We start from the raw sequence: 20,261 nt of genomic DNA, 5'->3' as shown, positions 1-20,261 counted from the left end.
TGTAAAGTAATTCAAAGTGTAAACAAACCACCCAGATAGCATGGCACACCCTTATATCACATCTTGTTGACTCAAGCCAAAGACCCATCTGCACTACTTTTGATTCTTAAGGCCCTTTCACACAGGCCAGATAGTCTTGTAAATGACTACACAAGCGCTGATGTCACCGCTGAGGTCATCGACACTCGTGCAGAGCATTTAAACTGAAAGACTTGCTGCCGGCTCGCAGCCTTCTTATCTGCTTCTCGCTCAGCACTTCTGCTCCTATGGGAAGAGCTGAGCGGGGAGCATTTACACAGGATGAAAAGCCAGCGAGACAATGCGGTTTTTAAGCTGACTAAAAAGTCAGCTTAAAAGACTGCGAACGACAAGTGAGCCTTTTTTTCGCATTCACACTGAATGGTTTTGGCTCAAAATGTATTCAAACATATGAATTTGAGCGATAATCGTTACGTGTAAATGGGCTTTACTCAGGTGTCTAAAAGCTTTTCGTAGAATAATGTATGTGTGTCCACTATTAAAGACTCCAATTTCTTAGGATACAAATTCAAAAGATTTTCACAATATACTAGCAAAAACATTGACAGGATACAATTCACATCACAACCACTGCTTGTGGCCACAATAGACATTTCCCAACAGAGTATTGGGAAATCATTCATATAAAGCTAGTTATCTTGCGCCATGTATCTTGGCATAAGTCAAACCAAGAGGAGACCTAAAGATGGCCCCATAATAATCTTTATTAATATAGAGCAAACATGTCCCTCAACAAGCAGACAGCCAGACTGCTAAACCGAAGAGCAGGCAGCACAGGTGCAAGGTACTGATGAACAACCACTCACACACCTTCCTTATATTCAGGGGGGCCGCTGCTTAGTGCTTATTCCTGCACAAAAAAAGCAAATACAATACAGGGTGTCAGGCCACATGATACATGTAGTGCACCATGCAGGCGTGCGATCCAGTGGGCTGCCCTGCACCTCATAGGTGAAGCACACTGACACTGGCACCCTGGGATCCCCCAGCATTCAAAGCCTCACTGCATGTTACTAATAATTACTGATAAATAGAACGTATTGGTTAATATTATGGCCAAAATATACAAGCTCACAACCCACGTCAAGGGTCCTCGTTGCAGGAATAAGCACTAAGCAGCCGTCCCCCTCAATATAAGGAAAGTGTGTGAGTGGTTGTTCATCAGTACCTTGCACCCGTGCAATGCTCCTCCATATAGGAGTTTGGCTGTTTGCATGTTGAGCGATATGTTTTGTTATTACCTGCCCTCTTGTATCAGTATATTCGTAAGTATATGGCCACTTTCAGTGATTTTTTTTTGTCTGTTTATATCTTCCTTTTCTGTGATTTTATTTATATAGCGCAAACACATTCAGTGCTTGTAGCTTGCAATATTTTATGACCATTTTGGGCTTATGAACCATAAAGAAACCCATATGTTTTAACCTACAGCACAAATCTAACATACACTATCAACTTATACATATTAAGGCTGCGCCTATACAACACTGAAGCCTATCCATCTTTCATCTTTGTGCATTTAAATAATACAAAGCTCATGGGTATATTGTATGACACAGATGTACAGCACATACGGGAATCTGAAAATCATTCTGTGACTCAGAACAGTAGTTTCTAGGTCATCCCATCCCTGGTAGTGAACAATACTTGCCTGCACCTAGAATTGCAAGTATGAGCATATTTAAAATTCCATGTCAATGGCATCGCCCGGAGGACTAGCATGTACATTAAAGCTTTAAAGATGCATAATATATTCTCTGTCAGTGTTACAAACGTCAATGTCACGTCTAGGATACTCATCAGTAGGAATATTTAGAACATCATTACAAACGAGAAAGCCGCTCAGTGGGAGTGATTCCATACAATAGGATATGCTCCAATCCCCATCAGTGTCTATACTTAATCTTCAGACCTCAAACAAGACATCGGATATAATTAACCAGTTCCTGTTGATGGGCTCCAAACATTCGATGAATCCAAAAATTGTGTTGTAGTTTAGTTTACTGTCCTATCAATGCCAAAAGCATCAGCAGTTGCCTCCATATAGTTCTAGTCAAACTCTTTTTTTCTCTAGATACAAAAGTTTTGAACACATTAGCTGTGGCATGTTGGAGACCGAATGACAATAGCCTGCAGGCAAAATCTTCCATTTCTGTTGCTCGATGAATTTTTTTACTGGCCTCCTATGAATATTTTTTTTTACTTCAGCTACCTGTACTACCTGTACCGAACCACAAGTATAATTACTTGTGTATTCTAATTTTCTTTCTTTGTCAACAAATGTAGCCAGTTGTGTATTAGCTGTTACCTTCATTTAAAGAACAAACCCAGACAAAACAAACAATTTCCTACTTGCCAAATAAATTGTGTAGTATAGGAGGCAGCATTAGGGTATGTTCACAGGGGGCCAGTTTGCAATGGATTTTCTGTGCAGACAGTCCGCACAGAAAATGAGCAGCATTTAAGGTAGTAGCAATGTACTTTTCAAAATCTTTCTCAGAGTTAATTCACACGAGCCGCCGTTTTCACAGCTGGCCGATATATGCTACCATCTGATGCACTGGATTCCAATGCATCAGATCACTTAGGCGTATTTCTGCGGCATAAAAGCGCCCAGCTGGCCAATATAGCGCCGGACGCGTTTACGTCGGGCAGGATAGATAGTCCTGGAACTATCTTTCCCTACCAAAATATGGCCTCTTCCATAGACTCCTATGACAGCTGCTGGAGAAGGGAGGTGGGACAGAGTGTAGCAGCGTGACTGCTAAACTCCCTCCCTCTTCTCTCATCCTTTCCGCCCCTTGCTGGCTGTTTGCAATGGGAGGGGTGTGACGGGGTATGGTTAGCTGCCTAGCCCCGCCCCTCCTGCCCCTCCTACTGCTGGCTGCTGACAAGGGCCGGAGAGGGGGCGGGAGCTTAGCACACTAGCCCCTCCCCTATCCTGCCTCCTCCCCTTGCCGAGACTTGGCAGGGGGAGGGAAGTGAGAGACTGCTTAGCAGAGCTGAACTGTCTTCCACCGCCCAACGGCATTGTGGGCTTGGTGTATATGCGCCGAGCCTCTGCCCTCTGAGCGGGTGCACAAACATTAGATTTGTTCGCCAATGTACGCATTTTTATGCCGCTGGGGGCGAATGTAAAAACGCATACGCTCGAATGAAAGAGCCTTCACACTGGAAAAAATTAGCCCAAAATCTGTGTGGAAATTGACAAGTAGTGCAGAATTGAAATCTGCAGCATGTCAATTAGCTGCAGTGGATTTGTTTACTGCTCTTCAATTGCTGGGGTGAATTCCATGGCAGCACCCATATTAAATCCAGGTCAAATCCAACCCAAATAGAGCAGATTTTGATGGGGATTTTGCGCTGCGGAGTATCAGTTACAGACAATTTGCATCAAATTCTGTCCCGTGCAGGCACATTCTTAGGGCTTAAACACGTGTCTCTCTCCCCTTATTGCGGCCATGATAATCACAGCCGTGTAACGGGACATAACAAAACCACTGATTTCAATGGTTTTGTTTTCATTATTGGGATTGTGCAGGCGAGAACAGATACGACTATCCCTATCTTTTCCACACATAGTATTAACACACGGGCGTATTTGCACTTGTATTTGTGCACGCAAAATACGCGCATGCAATATGCAGTAAATAGAACCCATTTATGTCCATGGGTTTGTTCACATGTGCGGATTTTTTCTGCACATTTCAGTTGCGCTAAAAATACTCAGCATGTTCTATTTTCCTGCTCACTTACTCAGAAAAAGTCCCCATAGAAGTTAATGGGGATGCGGAAATGCGCGCAAATTATACTAGGAGATACAAGAAACACTGAGTAATTGTGCAGTAAAAAGAACACATCTGGAACTCCATTAAACTAATTAGCCATTTCAATCGGTCTTTGCCGCGTGCAAATGAACATGACTTGCATGCGGAAAAGGTACAGTAAGGTTTTAGCGCAGTATAGGCGCGTGAAAAGATTGCACCTATACCACCCTAAAGAGAGCATGGATGGGTGATTTCCAGCTATTAAGTCTGGAGTTTAATTAGCTGTGAAATTGCCCGTTCAGACGGTCGGGAGCTGCGTGGTGCATGTTATCCGGCTCCCATAGGAGTCTATGGAAACTCTTGCGCAGCTTGCACCAAAGATAGGTCAGGTTCGATCTTTTCTCGCACCATGGACCGTAGATGAGAGCTTTGCAGTCACATGTCCTATCTATGTTAGATGCGAGTATTTTGTGCATCCAAAATTCCTTTATGTGAACGCTTCTATAGGAAACCATTGGTTCTATTAGACGCTATCTTTTCACATGCCTATAATGCAATGAAAGCATGCACGTCTGAACGAGGACTAAACTAAACCAATGCATGCGCAAAAAAGCATTATTCAGTCCGCAAAGACGCAGCACTGAGTCGCGTTCAAATAACCATACCTTTGTGTGAAGAGGGTCTTTGAGCATGTCTATGCAGAACATCTGTGGCATTTGCAGTAGGAGAAAAATTGGATGAGATTTTTAAAATTTCGTCCATGCTGCAGTAAAAAAGGTGCTGCAGAAATTGACATGCCATGCGAAATATAATTCCACAGGATGTCAATTTTCAGTGCAGACTCCACATCTTCAATCAAGTTCTGCACATGAATCCTGCACCAGATTCTGCATTAAAAACTGCATTAAAATCCACACAAAATGGTGACGTAGCTCAGCAAATTTTGCGCTGTATGGACATATCCTCGGGGTATGTTCAGACGGCGGAATTCACTGCAGCATTCTCAGTATGAATTCCGCATCAAAATATGCTGCTCTCTGGTGCGGTTTTGGGAATGGATCAGCATGCGGAATTTGCCCTGTCAATGCGAAAAATCGTGTTTCTGTGAATTTTAGGTCATGGAGTGACAGGTCACTCCATGACCTAAAATGCAATTTTTTGCATCTGAGTTCTACTTGTAGATTTTACACTTTGACAGGACAAGCCAGAAACCTGTGCATTTTTACACATTTTTGGGGGTGGAATTTGTGCATGTGCAGCAAATTCCGCTGTAAATTCCATGGTGTGAATATATCTTTAGGGCTCATTCACGTGGGCGTCAAAATCACGCAGAAGCTAGCTGAGCAAATTCCCTAGTGTGAATAAGCCCTTAGCTTGCATCTATATGTAGCCAATTTGCTGAGGATTTTCTGCAGCAAATCTGCATTTTGGAATTGATGCTGATTTTGGTGCAGATCCGCAGAAGAGCTAACCAATCCAATTGAAGGGATGACGTTTACTGCTGATTTTTTCAGCTGCAGAAAGAACTACAGCTAATCAGCTTTGTGTGCAAGCACCATACAGCTGGATTCATATGAGCATATGCGTATTTGCGTCGCGTTTTTGCACATAGAGCATTGGGTATTTGTGCGCACAACTGTTTTTTTTACTGTACTTGTTCTCACAAAATGTATCTTTTTTTGCGAAAGCAAACGAAACCCACAGACACTGTCCTGTACGTTGAAATGGCTCATTAGCTTATTGCCCTGTAGCAGGGAGAGAGGACGGACAGGGCTACAAAGAGGGTGAGGCTAGAGAGGCTCTCTCAGGGATTCCCCCATAGCAAAGAGAGAGAGACGGCGAGGCAAGAGGGCAGTTCCCTCTAGCCCTGCCCTCTTTTTCCCCGCTCTCAGGGAAACCCTATAGCCACTCCCCGTCTTTCTCCTCGCTACACAGAAATCACTCCATAGCGGGGGGAGAGAGAGATGAAGGAAAGCTTCAGGGGTTCACCTGCAGGGGAGAATTGGGAAATCCCCAGCACCTGGAGAATCCCTTATTCTCTCCTGCAGGCAAACCCCAGTCTCACCGCTGCTAAGGGTTTCCAGCCCCACTGAGATGAAAGGAAGCCCTGCAGAGAACAGGGTTTCCCCAGGGCTTTCCTTTATCTCTCTCACCTCCCGGAACACCAGTGCTTTTTTAAAGCACCAGGCAGCTCCCAATAGCGTGAATGGGCAATTTCACCGCTAATTAAGCTAGTGGCTTGATATTGGGAAATCATCAATTCACGCTATTTTTAACGCAGTTAGCCACAATTTTTTTGCACGGCTAACTTCAGTATGAATTTTACCCTCGTGTGAATGAGCCCCTACAGCTGATTTTTAAAGCAAATATAACCCACGGAAATGCTGCAGATTTTCTGAACAAAACAATCGACATAAAATCCACCACTAATTTGCCCTGTGTGAACTTAGCCTAATAGTAGTAAGTGATGGTCAAAAGGAGCAGCAATTAGCGATTAATTAAAATAATCAGGTTGGGCGTGATTGGCGCAATTTTCTTGAAGTGATCAGGAAGACCTGTTCGCCATTAAAATAAATGAAAGTAAAAAATCAGGTTCACTAATTTGTCCCTCAGAAGTTCCATAATGCATATAGTGGAGTGGATGGGGGTCTCTACAATGAATGTGGCTCAGTGGTTAGCACTGTTGCCTTGCTGGGGTACTAGATTCAAATTTCATCAAGGACAACATTTGTATGGACTTTGAAAAACTTCATACAAATGTTGCCCTTGATCAGATTTGAATGACTAACAACTGGGCTATCATACTTGTTCATTCTTTCCCATCAGAGGGGGAGAAGGAGAATAAACACAAAGAGAACATAAAAACCCCATACAGTTGCAGCACATGTTCAGATTTGAACCCAGAACGCCAGTACTGTAAGGCAGTGCTAACATCTGCATCACCACACTTCTTCCTTTTCCTTTCTCCCTAGGAGAATGTGAAGAAGGAGAAACACAATGAGAGCATATAAACTACATGTAGATGTTGTCCATAGTCAGTTGTGAACCTAGAACCCCTGCGCTACAAGACAACAATGCTAGCCACCAAGCTTATTCCTTCTTTGAAGCTGAAAATCATCTCCTTCTCCTCTTCCTCTGTCATTAGCACCATTGCCTTGCAGTGCTGGGGTCCTAGGTTCAAATCTGACCAAGGACACCACCTGCATGGACTTTGTATGTTCTCTTTGTGTTTTTCTTTCTCCTCCTCCTTCAAAGAAGGAAGAACAAGCGTGGTGGCTTAGTCGTGCAACACTGAAGTTCTAGGTTCAAATAAGACCAAGGGCAACATCTGTATGGAGTTTTTAAAAGTCTACAGAGATATTGACCTTCATAAGATTTGAACCTAGGACCTCAGCACTGCAAGACAATACTTCTAATGACTGAGCCACATTCACTAAAGAGCCACCACAGCTAAAAATCAAGTTGAGCTGATCCAATTTTGCAAGAACTGTCCTGATCACAGCTCACGATGAGCAACACTGAAAAGGAGTATATATGTATGTATATGTATGTGTATATATATATATATATATATATATATATGTATGTGTATATATATATATATATATATATATATATATATATATATATATATATATATATATATATATGGCCGCCGCGGGATTTCCCGCGGGATTTCCGCCGCTGAAAGTCTGCATAGGAGTGCATTACAATACGCACTCCTATGCAGACGGCCGCGGTTTGGCCGCGCGAAATCTCGCGCGGCAAACAAACCGCGGCATGTTCTAATTTTGTGCGGAGCACGCACTCACCTGGCCGCCGGCTCCGGTCTGCGCATGCGCCGGCTGCGCGGCAGCCGGCACATCAAAGAGCCGGGGCCGCCAGGCGCGGGTGAGTACGTGCTCGCCCCTGCAGGCTCTGGGGTCGGATCGCGCGGCGAGATTTCTCGCTGCCGGATCCGACCCGCTCGTCTGCAGGCGGCCTATATATATACCATATTTTTCGTTCTATAAGACGCACCGGTCTATAGGACGCACCCTCGTTTTAGAGCGGGGAAAATAGGGGAAAAGAAATTTAAACTCACCCAGGGACAGCGCAGGGTTAGTGCCGGGTGATGGAGCAGAGGGAGCAGCAGAGGTCTGAAAAACTGGCGCTCCATGTCACAGCGGCATGTGTGTGCAGCAGGAGGAAGGAAGGAAGCCGTTTGGTGGAGGCGGGGAGCAGCAGTAGTACCCGCCGGTGCTCACGACCAATCTGAGGTATGTATGGGCGGCAGTGGGGAAGAGACTGGTCGCACATTTGTTCGTGCGATCGCGCGTTTAACGCGCAATCGCGCTAAATAAATCGCGTTCGTGCGTTAAATTCGCGATCGCGCTAAAAATGGCGATCGGAACGAATTTTAGACACATTCGCTCTATAAGACGCAGGAACTTTTCCCCCCGCTTTGGAGGCGGAAAAAGTGCGTCTTATAAAGCGAAAAATATGGTATATATATACCCCGTGTTTCCCTGAAAATAAGACAGTGTCTTATATTAATTTTTGTTAAAAAATGTTTAACTTTTTTACATGTATAGCTGCCTGGACACTATTTAAATTGACTTTTTTAATTAACTGTTAGCAGGGCTTAATTTTGGAGTAGGGCTTATACTTCAAGCATCCTAAAAAAGCCTGAAAAATCATTTTGCATCCACAAAAATTCTGGAAAATCATGCTATGTCTTCTTTTCAGGGTATGTCTTATTTTCAGGGAAACGGGGTATATATCTTACACATCTATTGCATATGCCTTCAATGCATGATACAGTAAATTAAAGTTTCAACACTGGGACCCTCACAGTTTGGTCAGTGTCCACATAAAATTCAATGAGAAAGTGACCCCATTGATATACATTAGGGTTTGTAGTCTGTTACCTAAGATACATAAAGTTTTGCAGAGGAGGGGCAGACACAAAATTATAGGGAATTTTTAATCAGGATTACTTGCAATTTGGTCAGTAATAACTGAAGTCCATTTGCCGTGTTACCTTCACATGCAGATGCTCATCCAGAAGAATATTCCCTGGTTTTAGGTCCAAGTGGAGAAGTGGAGGACTCATAATATGGAGAAAGTTCATTCCTAGGGCTATCTCATGAATGAAGCGGAACTTGAGCTGCCAGGAGAGAGTATGTGTGGAAATCAGTTTTTCAAGGGATCCATTCTCCATATACTCCATCACAATCCCAAGAGGATTTGTGCATATTCCATAAATTTGTACAATGTATCTGAACTTTATCTTCTCCATCTTGGAAGCTTCTTCCATCAAGTTGTTATAGGTCATGCTGCATGAAAGAGCAAACAAAACTTGGTAAGAATGACATATTTTTCACATGTACGTGTGCATGCATCACAGCGGCACTATCTTCTACACGGAAGTATAATTATTGGGGTGTCACAGTCTACCAAGTACACTGAACTGTATTTGCTTTAACAGCTATTCCAGTATCATAAAGGCAAGACAGGGTATCGCCAAGTTGTCCCCTTGATACTAGATCTTTACAATTGTTATACAGCAGAAATTTACAGCCTTGTTGGTATTGATTATCAAGATGGAGATATTTAGACAGGACTTTGGTACACGTGTTGCAGGTGCTGTGACACAGGTTACAGGATATGATGCAGAAGACGGAGTTACACAAATAGTAACTTTTTATTTTAAACCACCGAAAAGAACAAATTTATACAGTTTAAGACACAAACTGTGGCGGTACCATGATGTAATCCTGCCTCTGACTAATGTCCCATTTATGACTATCGGCTAAACAACTGCACAAACGGGTGACGTCACCGCTAGTTGTTCGCGCTCGTGCAGAATGTTTAGACAGGCAGATGATCACTGAGAAGCGCTCAGTGCTCACATTCTGTGTGGAAGACTCGGCCGCGAGCATTTACACGCAGCGATAAGTAAGCGAACCAGAGATGAGTTTTATGTTGGTTGATACTGTGGGACAAACAAATAGTGCACAACGGCTCGCGTTTAGATGTAATGATTATTGCGCATTTTTGCTCATTTGAACAAATTTTGCACAACAATCGTTAGGTGTAAATGGGCCTCAACTAAGGACTATCACTTTGATGTTAAACGTATGGGGAAATAACATTTTGCAATCTATTCTGGATGATTACAACTTTAGCAACACAATTGAGATAAGTTTACCTGAATTTCAACACAGTCTATTAGAACAATAATTGCGTCTTTACACATAGTCTGTAAATAACAAAAACACTCTCCATGATCTGCGGATTTGTAAAGACTCTAATACAAGCGTCCGATTGTTCCAGGCTCAATTCCAGTAAAAGTCCCAGTTGCAGTTCTCTGCTAAGTATCCCAGCCTTCTTATGATTACCAGTGTTCCAAGGAATAAGCCCTTTTTTTGCTATATCGCTAGCAGGAATGCTTAGTTCCCAAAAAGTCGCTATTGTTTTTCACATGGTTCGGCTTTTAATAAGGTCGGTCTTACTTACAACCTGATGCTTATGGAATTCTTGATGTTTTTACCCATGGGCTCTGTAGCACAGCCCATATGCTCTCTCTTTTGCAGATTGTAACACTTCAGTTGGCAGTTTTTCAGCAGCTTTGGCGCACTGCTGTGATCCAGGTGGGTTTCAATAGTTTGATGCAAACTCCCACAGTATCTCTATGGCAGCTGTTGCTGCTCAGCCTGCCATGCTCCAGTAACTAAGCAGGCTATCATACCAACCGACCTCTCTGATATTTTTGGAAAGATGAAAAAAAAATCAACTTTTGATATTTTCAATTTGTTGTAATGTTTAGACAAATTTTCTTTTTTATAGTCCTATTAGGGGGCTTAAACTTGCGATTGCTTAATTGCTTGTACAGTGTACTGCAATACTCCTGTACTTTTCATTGTTGCCCGGGCTGCAATGGCAACCCATCAACATTACCGATCATGTCACATGAACTTCCCCTCTCAGTGAAGGCTTATGGCCCATTTACACGTAACAGTTATCGCTCAAAATTTGCTCAAACGAGCAAATTTGAGTGATCATAATTCAGTGTAAATGCGAAAAAGTCAGCATACAATCCATCGCTGGATCACCGGCTTCTCGTTTTGTGTAAATGCTCCCTGTTTGGTGCTTTGCATAGAAGGTGAAGCGCTGAGTGAGAAGCCAGAAAGAACCCATACAATCCATCGCTGGATCACCAGATTCTCGCTTTGTGTAAATGCTTCCTGTTTGGTGCTTCGCATAGAAGGTGAAGGGCTGAGTGAGAAGCCAGAAAGAACCCAGTGATCCAGCGGTGAAGTCTATCAGTCTAAACGCTCTGCATGAGCGTTAATAACCTTCACGGTGACGTCAGCACTCGCACCTTTGTTTAGCCAACTGTCATCCAGTGTAAAAGGGCCTTTAGATACTGCAGTCAGCAATGACCACATCATATAAGTGGTTAAATGACTGTGATCAGAACTGACTCCGATCAAGACTATTCCTGTTTCACACACTGGCACCTGCCTATGTACTGGTTCTTTGTTGAGGTAATGCATATGTGATCTGTGATGTCACCATAGGCCAATGAGGGGCTAGGAGCAGACCCCTAGCCCTATTTATGGGACATCACTGATGACGTTCTGTTCGCGAAGGCTCCTCTGAGAAAATTGGCTTTAGTGGTCAAGTGCCTATACAGTCATGTCACGAGTGTAGCCAATGTCAACACAGGCCAGTCCAGAGCAGAGGAGAGGGCATTTAGGAGGTGAGTATTGTTTTTTTTCTTAATTCCATCATCTTTCCCTATTGCCCTATTGCCACATACCCTAGTGTGTGGGAGAGACAGAAAAATTAGACAGTGAGCCTCGGTGATGACAATCTCTGTACATGTGTATGTGGAATGTGTTTTAACCATATAAGCAACTGGAAATCTTAAGCCAGATAATAATAAAGGGCAAAATTCCTTATTTTTCTTAAGAAAGTCCTTCAAATCCAGCTGGTAAATCTCTGTGATGTGCTGTTATAATCTTTATAAATGGTGTATTGGAAATTTATTACAATCACTGACCAATAACAATTTAATTAGGTACTTAAGAACTAATTCTTCAATCCTGCCAGACAGGAGAGCAAGATTTATTGTATTTCAGATTAGATCAGATCTTAAGAAATGCTAATGCCCTGTGATGAACACTCAACTGTAAAAGGAAATTTTTCAACACATTTCTGATAATTAACCTCTACAGGAAACGGCCTATTTTGAACTTCAGAATAAAGTTGTTTTTTTTATATTTTTATCTCCACCTTTCAAAAGCCATATTTCTTTTTTTACTTTTTTATCAACCTAGATCATGTGAAGGCATGATATTTGCAGGACAAGTTGTATTTTCAAATGGCACCATTTTAGGGTACATGAAATGCATTATATAACTTTTTGGTTTTGTCATTATGGCATTCGTGATCAGTATCAGGGCTCTTTCACACGGGAAAATTCACGCAGCTCCCTTACAAGCACAAAAAAAACTGTGACTATTAGAAGCATTGGTGTTCTATGAAAACATTGAGACAAAGGAATTGTAGCCGTGCAAAAAATATTTTAAAAAAAGTTGCAACTGAAATTCCTTGCTGCATGAAAAGACAGGACCTGACTTATCTTTGGTGCGCAAAGGGCAGAAGCCTCCATAGACTCCTATGGGAGACTATGCGAGGTGGCCAGCAAAGGGATTTCCCCACAGCAAGGTGAGAGAGATGAAGAAAAGCCCCAGGGGAACCCTCTTTTTCTCTGCGGGGCTGGAGGAATTCCCCTGTGCCAGGGAAAGAGGGGTGTTCTCTTGGAGGGGAGATGGGCAGTCCTGATATTCTTGATTAACCTTCTCTTTCTGACAGGTTTCCTCCTAACCTGAATCTCCCTCCAGGATGCCTAAGTTCCTGCCAACCTCCTGCCACCTCACTGCCATGCTATGTGGGTTCCCACTATGTCCTACAACCTAAATGTATTATGCAATGTTTAAGTGCCTGCAGGGGAGATGGAGGGATGTCCCTGCTGCAAGGAGAGAGAGGTTCCTCTGCAGGGGAGAATAGGGATTCCCCAGCAGCATTATGCTGGGGTTCCCCTGCAGAGGAGAATAAGGAAATCCCCAGCAGCAGAAGAATCCCTTATTCTCCCTTGGGAGGGAACCCAGGCATCGTGTTGCTGGGGAATTCCTTCTTCTCCCCTGCAGGGGAACCACTCTCTCCCCACAGCGCGAATATCCCTCCAGCTCCGTTGAGATAAAGGGAATCCCTGTGGTAAAGGGGGTTCCCCTAGAGCCTTCCTTAATCTCTATCTCCTCCCTGGGCAGCAGCACTTTTTTTAAAGCAATAGGCAGCTCCAAATTGTGTGATTAGACAATTTCATGGCTAATTAATCTCGAGACTTGATAGTGGTAAATCGTCCATTCACGCGATTTGTTTTCTCGAGTTAGCTACAATTTTTTTGCATGGTGAAATTGCTGTGCGATTTTGATGCCCGTGTGAATGAAATGATTCTTATTCTATGCGTCATTGCAATTAGGTAGATACCAAAATTACCTAATATCTGTTGGTTTTTCTACTTTTGGACACAGTATTTTAATATTATTTATTTCTTCTTTCACTGCTTTAAAAGACCCGAAATATTTTTGCTTTTCCACCTGCAGGTCTGTGTGAAAGATTGTTGTGGTTTTAAATCTCTTTTTCTAAGTCCCATTCATTGCAAGTGAAACACTTAAAATATTCAAGTTCAAGCACTTGATGATCTCCAGTGGTCCTATTAAAATTAATGAAGTGGTAATGCACATGTGCAATCACCTCTCAATTTAATTAGGGATTCTATTATTGGCCATTCTCGGCATTGCTAAGGGTTCCAGTACTTTGAGACATGTCAGGGCTGCATTATAGATAAAGAATGTGATTAGACAACCCCTTTAAATGAAATCTATCACCAGCTTCATGCTGCCAAACCACAGGAAGCATAAACCCAGGACAAGTATGCACATTTGAGCCATGTATGTTTCAGTCTGAAACTTTACTTGGAGCTTTCGAGTCCAAATCCTCCTCTCTCAAGTCATCAAGATTGACAGTTTTTTCTCTATGGCCAAAGCTCTGAGTCAAACTTCTAAGTATGCTCTTTTTTCTGAAACACTGCATTTCGGAATAAAACATACATGGCCCAGATGGGCATAACTGTACAGGGTTCAAGCTGCTCATGGTTCGAGCAGCATAAACCCGATGACAGGTTCACTTGTCCCGCGCCGAAACGTTTTTTTGTTTTTTTTTTAAACCCCCCCCCCCCCCTCCCGTTCGGCGCGAGACAACCCCGATGCAGGGGTTAAAAAAACAAACCGGAGAGTGCTTACCTGAATCCCGGCGGTCCGGCGTCTTCATACTCACCTGCTGAAGATGGCCGCCGGGGTCTGCTCCTTCCGTGGACCGCAGCTCTTCTGTGCGGTCCATTGCCGATTCCAGCCTCCTGATTGGCTGGAATCGGCACGTGACGGGGCGGAGCTACACGGAGCCGGCATTCTGCACGAGCGGCCCCATTGAAGACAGCAGAAGACCCAGACTGCGCAAGCGCGGCTAATTTGGCCATCGGAGGCCGAAAATTAGTCGGCACCATGGAGACGAGGACGCCAGCAACGGAGCAGGTAAGTATAAAACTTTTGATAACTTCTGTATGGCTCATAATTAATGCACAATGTACATTACAAAGTGCATTAAAGGAGATGTCCCGCGCCGAAACGGGTTTTTTTTTTTTTAAACCCCCCCCCGTTCGGCGCGAGACAACCCCGATGCAGGGGTTAAAAAAACCACCCGCACAGCGCTTACCTGAATCCCGGCGGTCCGGCGTCTTCATACTCACCTGCTGAAGATGGCCGCCGGGATCCTCTGTCTTCATGGACCGCAGGGCTTCTGTGCGGTCCATTGCCGATTCCAGCCTCCTGATTGGCTGGAATCGGCACGTGACGGGGCGGAGCTACACGGAGCTACACGGAGCCCCATAGAGAAGAGGAGAAGACCCGGACTGCGCAAGCGCGGCTAATTTGGCCATCGGAGGGCGAAAATTAGTCGGCTCCATGGGAACGAGGACGCCAGCAACGGAGCAGGTAAGTATAAAACTTTTTATAACTTCTGTATGGCTCATAATTAATGCACAATGTACATTACAAAGTGCATTATTATGGCCATGCAGAAGTGTATAGACCCACTTGCTGCCTCGGGACATCTCCTTTAATATGGCCATACAGAAGTGTATAGACCCACTTGCTGCCGCGGGACAACCCCTTTAACACCTCTGCTAACAGCTAGCAAATGGAGCATGAGGTCTGACAGTCCCCAGCACCTGGACAAAAATATGAATGCTTAGTATTTTAGTTTTTCTTTGTCAGTTGGGTACAATACTTTCCTGCCTTTTGGTTGCACAGCCATTTATGTTATGAACTTAAAGATAAGACACAATGCTATCCTCGCATGTAGAAACTGACAAGTTGAAAAACTGAATAATATTCTTACTTAGGGCGCCTACCCACTGGCGTTGCCGATTTTCGTGCGTGAAAAACGCTGCGTTTTTCGTGGCTTTTTTGCGCGTTTTCCGTTAATTTCCATTGACATTCATGGGTGCATTAAGAGAAAAATAAGGACACATATGCAACTGACAGTTCCTATGTGAAAAATTGCAACGGACCGGAAAAAAAAACGCCAGTGGACAGGAACACATTCAATACTAATTGCTCTTGAGAAAAAAACGCAAAACGCAAAGGAAAAAAAATTGCCAGTGGGTGGGAGCCCTCATACTATCACATAGAAATATAACTGAATTATTGAACAGCATATATTATATGGATAGCCAGATAATTGCTTGAGTTTGCTTTCATTTCACTCCTAACTCTAATAAGGAGTTCTTTTCATCTTCTGTAAACCTTTTGCACTTCAAACTAAATTTTTTAAAGACGGTTGCTGCCTGAACCTTTACCCAACTATAAGATCACCAACTATTCAACATATCTGAATATCAAAAAATATCTATACTTATGTTATTTGGCTAACAGCTTAAAGATCCAGTCTGAAAAATGACCATTAGCTTTAAGTGAGATAACATTATACATATGTAGCTGGCAATATCTGGTTGTAGAGCAGTAGATGGCCAAATTATTATCCTCCAGATTAAAATAATGTTACAGGCCTCTGCCTTTGATTTCCCTCTTCAGGACTGAATATAAATATTTAATATGATTTTCAGATATTCACGTTTGATCCCTGCTTTTGACTGGACTACTCTTATGATGCTCATTTCATACATTTTAAGCTCCCCGAATCTCGAGAGAGGTTGAGACATAATTAAAAACATGAACATTTTAAACTAATCAACTGATTTAATCTCCCACTAATCAACATAATCTATTCTCAACGTGCTCAAGAGATTTTCATGCAAATTAGATTTTTCTAACACAATAACAACTTCATCTATTCATAAATCTGCGAATTTAAGTTAGTGTTTTATAAATATGCTTTTTCGTGTCAACATGGAATGTCATGTATGTTAGAAAAGTTTATAGATGAAATCATTAGTGAAGTGATCAATATTTGATGACATGATGACAGCAATATACGTAAACCATTACCATAATAATTTCACCTGTCCGTAAATTAACGGGCCAAGTTATAATGTTATTCCCTATCAGCTGGATAACAGATAACTTTATGATCAGTGGGGAGCCACCCTTTAGAACCACCACTAATTCTGTGAATGGGGCTCCTACACCGACGCAAAGAAATCCCTGAGGCAGAGGGGGTATCTAATTGCCAAAAAGCCCTTCACAGCATAACTTTTTAAAAACAATAACTTTATTGACTAAAATGGAATAGATCCAAAAAGGCATGAATATTTATACATACTTATGACAAGGCACAGATATGGATGTGATTGGTTTGCAATTAAAAGGAATACTGCAACAGAGACATAAACATTTATAACTAGGCACTGTTAAGGGAGTGAAAGTTTTATGGTCCCTGATAGAGGTGAGCGAGCACCAAAATGCTCGGGTGCTCGTTACTCGGGACGAAATTATCGCGATGCTCGAGGGTTCGTTTCGAGTAACGAACCCCATTGAAGTCAATGGGCGACTCGAGCATTTTTGTATATCGCCAATGCTCGCTAAGGTTTTCATTTGTGAAAATCTGGGCAATTCAAGAAAGTGATGCCACAATAGCGGCAAGAGTGCCCCCCCCCTCCCAACAATTTTTACTTCTGAAAAGCCCTCATTAGCAATGCATACCTTAGCTAAGCACCACACTACCTCCAACAAAGCACAATCACTGCCTGCATGACACTCCGCTGCCACTTCTCCTGGGTTACATGCTGCCTAACCCCCCTCCCCCCGCGCACGACGCAGTGTCCACAGCGCACACCAAAGTGTCCCTGCGCAGCCTTCAGCTGCCCTCAGGCCACGCCACACTCATGTCTATTTATAAGTGCGTCTGCAATGAGGAGGAACCGCAGGCACACATTGCAGAGGGTTGGCACGGCTAGGCAGCGACCCTCTTTAAAAGGGGCGGGGCGATAGCCCACAATGCTGTACAGAAGCAATGAGAAATATAATCCTGTGCCACCGCCATCAGGAGCTAGACACGTGGGCATAGCAATGGAGAACCTATGTGCCACACACTATTCATTCTGTCAAGGTGTCTGCATGCCCCAGTCAGACCGCGGTTTTTTATAAATAGTCACCGGCAGGTACAACTCCGCAATGGGAATTCCATGTGCACCCACAGCATGGGTGGCTCCCTGGAACCCACCGGCGGTACATTAATGTATCCCATTGCAGTGCCCATCACAGCTGAGGTAACGTCCGATTAAATGCAGGTGGGCTTCGGCCCACACTGCACGCCCCAGTCAGACTGGGGTTCGTTAGAAGTGGACACATGTAGTTACAACTCCATGTGGACCCACGGCATGGGTGGCTCCCTGGAACCCACGGGCGGTACATAAATATATCCCATTGCAGTGCTCAGCACAGCTGATGTAACGTCAGCTGTAATGCAGGTGGGCTAAAAATTAATTGGATTACACTGTAGGCGAGGGCCCCAAAAAATTGGTGTACCAACAGTACTAATGTACCTCAGAAAAATTGCCCATGCCCAACCAAGAGGGCAGGTGAAACCCATTAATCGCTTTGGTTAATGTGGCTTAATTGGTAACTAAGCCTGGAGGCATCCCAGTTAAAATAAAAATTGGTTCAGGTGCAAGTTTCAACGCTTTAATAACATTGAAACGTATAAAAATTGTTTAGAAAAATTATATGACTGAGCCTTGTGGGCCTAAGAAAAATTGCCCGTTCGGCGTGATTATGTGAGGTTTCAGGAGGAGGAGCAGGAGGAGGAGGAGGAATATTAGACACAGATTGATGAAGCAAAAAGGTCCCCGTTTTGGATGGTGATAGAGAACGATGCTTCCATCCGCGGGTGCAGCCTACGTATTGCTTAGGTATCGCTGCTGTCCGCTGGTGAAGAAGAGAAGTCTGGGGAAATCCAGGCTTTGTTCATCTTGATGAGTGTAAGCCTGTCGGCACTGTCGGTTGACAGGCGGGTACGCTTATCCGTGATGATTCCCCCAGCCGCACTAAACACCCTCTCTGACAAGACGCTAGCCGCAGGACAAGCAAGCACCTCCAGGGCATACAGCGCAAGTTCAGGCCACGTGTCCAGCTTCAACACCCAGTAGTTGTAGGGGGCAGAGGCGTCACCGAGGACGGTCGTGCGATCGGTTACGTACTCCCTCACCATCCTTTTACAGTGCTCCCGCCAACTCAGCCTTGACAGGGGAGCGGTGACACAGTCTTGCTGGGGAGCCATAAAGCTGGCAAAGGCCTTAGAGAATGTTCCCCTGCCTGCGCTGTACATGCTGCCTGATCTATGCGCCTCCCCTGCTACCTGGCCCTCGGAACTGCGCCTTCTGCCACTAGCGCTGTCGGATGGGAAGTTTACCATCAGTTTGTCCACCAGCTCCCTGTGGTATAGCATCATTCTGGAACCCCTTTCCTCTTCGGCAATGAGAGTGGAAAGGTTCTCCTTATACCGTGGGTCAAGCAGTGTGTACACCCAGTAATCCGTAGTGGCCAGAATGCGTGTAACGCGAGGGTCACAAGAAAGGCATCCTAACATGAAGTCAGCCATGTGTGCCAGGGTACCTGTACGCAACACATGGCTGTCCTCACTAGGAAGATCACTTTCAGGATCCTCCTCCTCCTCCGGCCATACACGCTGAAAGGATGACAGGCAAGCAGCATGTGTACCCTCAGCAGTGGGCCAAGCTGTCTCTTCCCCCTCCTCCTCATGCTCCTTCCCCTCCTCCTCCTCCTCAACGTGCTGAGATATAGACATGAGAGTGCTCTGACTATCCAGTGACATACTGTCTTCCCCCGCCTCCGTTTCCGAGCGCAAAGCGTCTGCCCTTATGCTTTGCAGGGAACTTCTCAAGAGGCATAGCAGAGGAATGGTGACGCTAATGATTGCAGCATCCCCGCTCATCATCTGGGTAGACTCCTCAAAGTTTCCAAGGACCTGGCAGATGTCTGCCAACCAGGCGCACTCTTCTGTAAAGAATTGAGGAGGCTGACTCCCACTACGCCGCCCATGTTGGAGTTGGTATTCCACTATAGCTCTACGCTGCTCATAGAGCCTGGCCAACATGTGGAGCGTAGAGTTCCACCGTGTGGGCACGTCGCACAGCAGTCGGTGCACTGGCAGATTAAACCGATGTTGCAGGGTCCGCAGGGTGGCAGCGTCCGTCTTGGAGTTGCGGAAATGTGCGCTGACCTGGCGCACCTTTCCGAGCTGGTATGACAAGTGTGGGTAGCTTTTCAGAAAGCGCTGAACCACCAAATTAAAGACATGGGCCAGGCATGGCACGTGCGTGAGGCTGCCGAGCTGCAGAGCCGCCACCAGGTTACGGTCGTTGTCACACACGACCATGCCCGGTTAGAGGCTCAGCGGCGCAAGCCAGCGGTCGGTCTGCTCTGTCAGACCCTGCAGCAGTTCGTGGGCCGTGTCACTCTTCTCTCCTAAGCTGAGTAGTTTCAGCACGACCTGCTGACGCTTGCCCACCGCTGTGCTGCCACGCCGCGCGACACCGACTGCTGGCGACGTGCTGCTGCAGACACATCTTGATTGCGAGACAGAGGTTGCGTTGGAGGAGGAGGAGGAGGAGGGTGGTTTAGTGGAGGAAGCATACACCGCCGCAGATACCAGCACCGAGCTGGGGCCCGCAATTCTGGGGGTGGGTAGGACGTGAGCAGTCCCAGGCTCTGACTCTGTCCCAGCCTCCACTAAATTCACCCAATGTGCCATCAGGGAGATATAGTGGCCCTGCCCGCCTGTGCTTGTCCACGTGTCCGTTGTTAAGTGGACCTTGCCAGTAACCGCGTTGGTGAGGGTGCGTACAATGTTGCGGGAGACGTGGTC

The 20,261-nt window shown here is 44.7% G+C and overlaps 1 protein-coding gene across 1 annotated transcript in view; it reads right to left on the bottom strand.

Moving 5' to 3' along the window:
- ANKK1 (ankyrin repeat and kinase domain containing 1) overlaps window positions 1–20,261 on the bottom strand; it is a 97,272-nt gene that overhangs the window by 32,174 nt on the left and 44,837 nt on the right. The window contains exon 2 of the mRNA XM_066606915.1: window positions 8,830–9,124. Within this exon, the coding sequence (XP_066463012.1) occupies window positions 8,830–9,124 (295 nt within the window). The remainder of the gene's footprint in view (window positions 1–8,829; window positions 9,125–20,261) is intronic.

Source organism: Eleutherodactylus coqui, chromosome 6 (assembly GCF_035609145.1).
Source record: "Eleutherodactylus coqui strain aEleCoq1 chromosome 6, aEleCoq1.hap1, whole genome shotgun sequence".
NCBI classification, from domain to species: domain Eukaryota; kingdom Metazoa; phylum Chordata; class Amphibia; order Anura; family Eleutherodactylidae; genus Eleutherodactylus; species Eleutherodactylus coqui.
The sequence above is the reverse complement of the archived record's forward strand: the minus strand, read 5'-3'. Positions and strand labels throughout refer to the sequence as shown.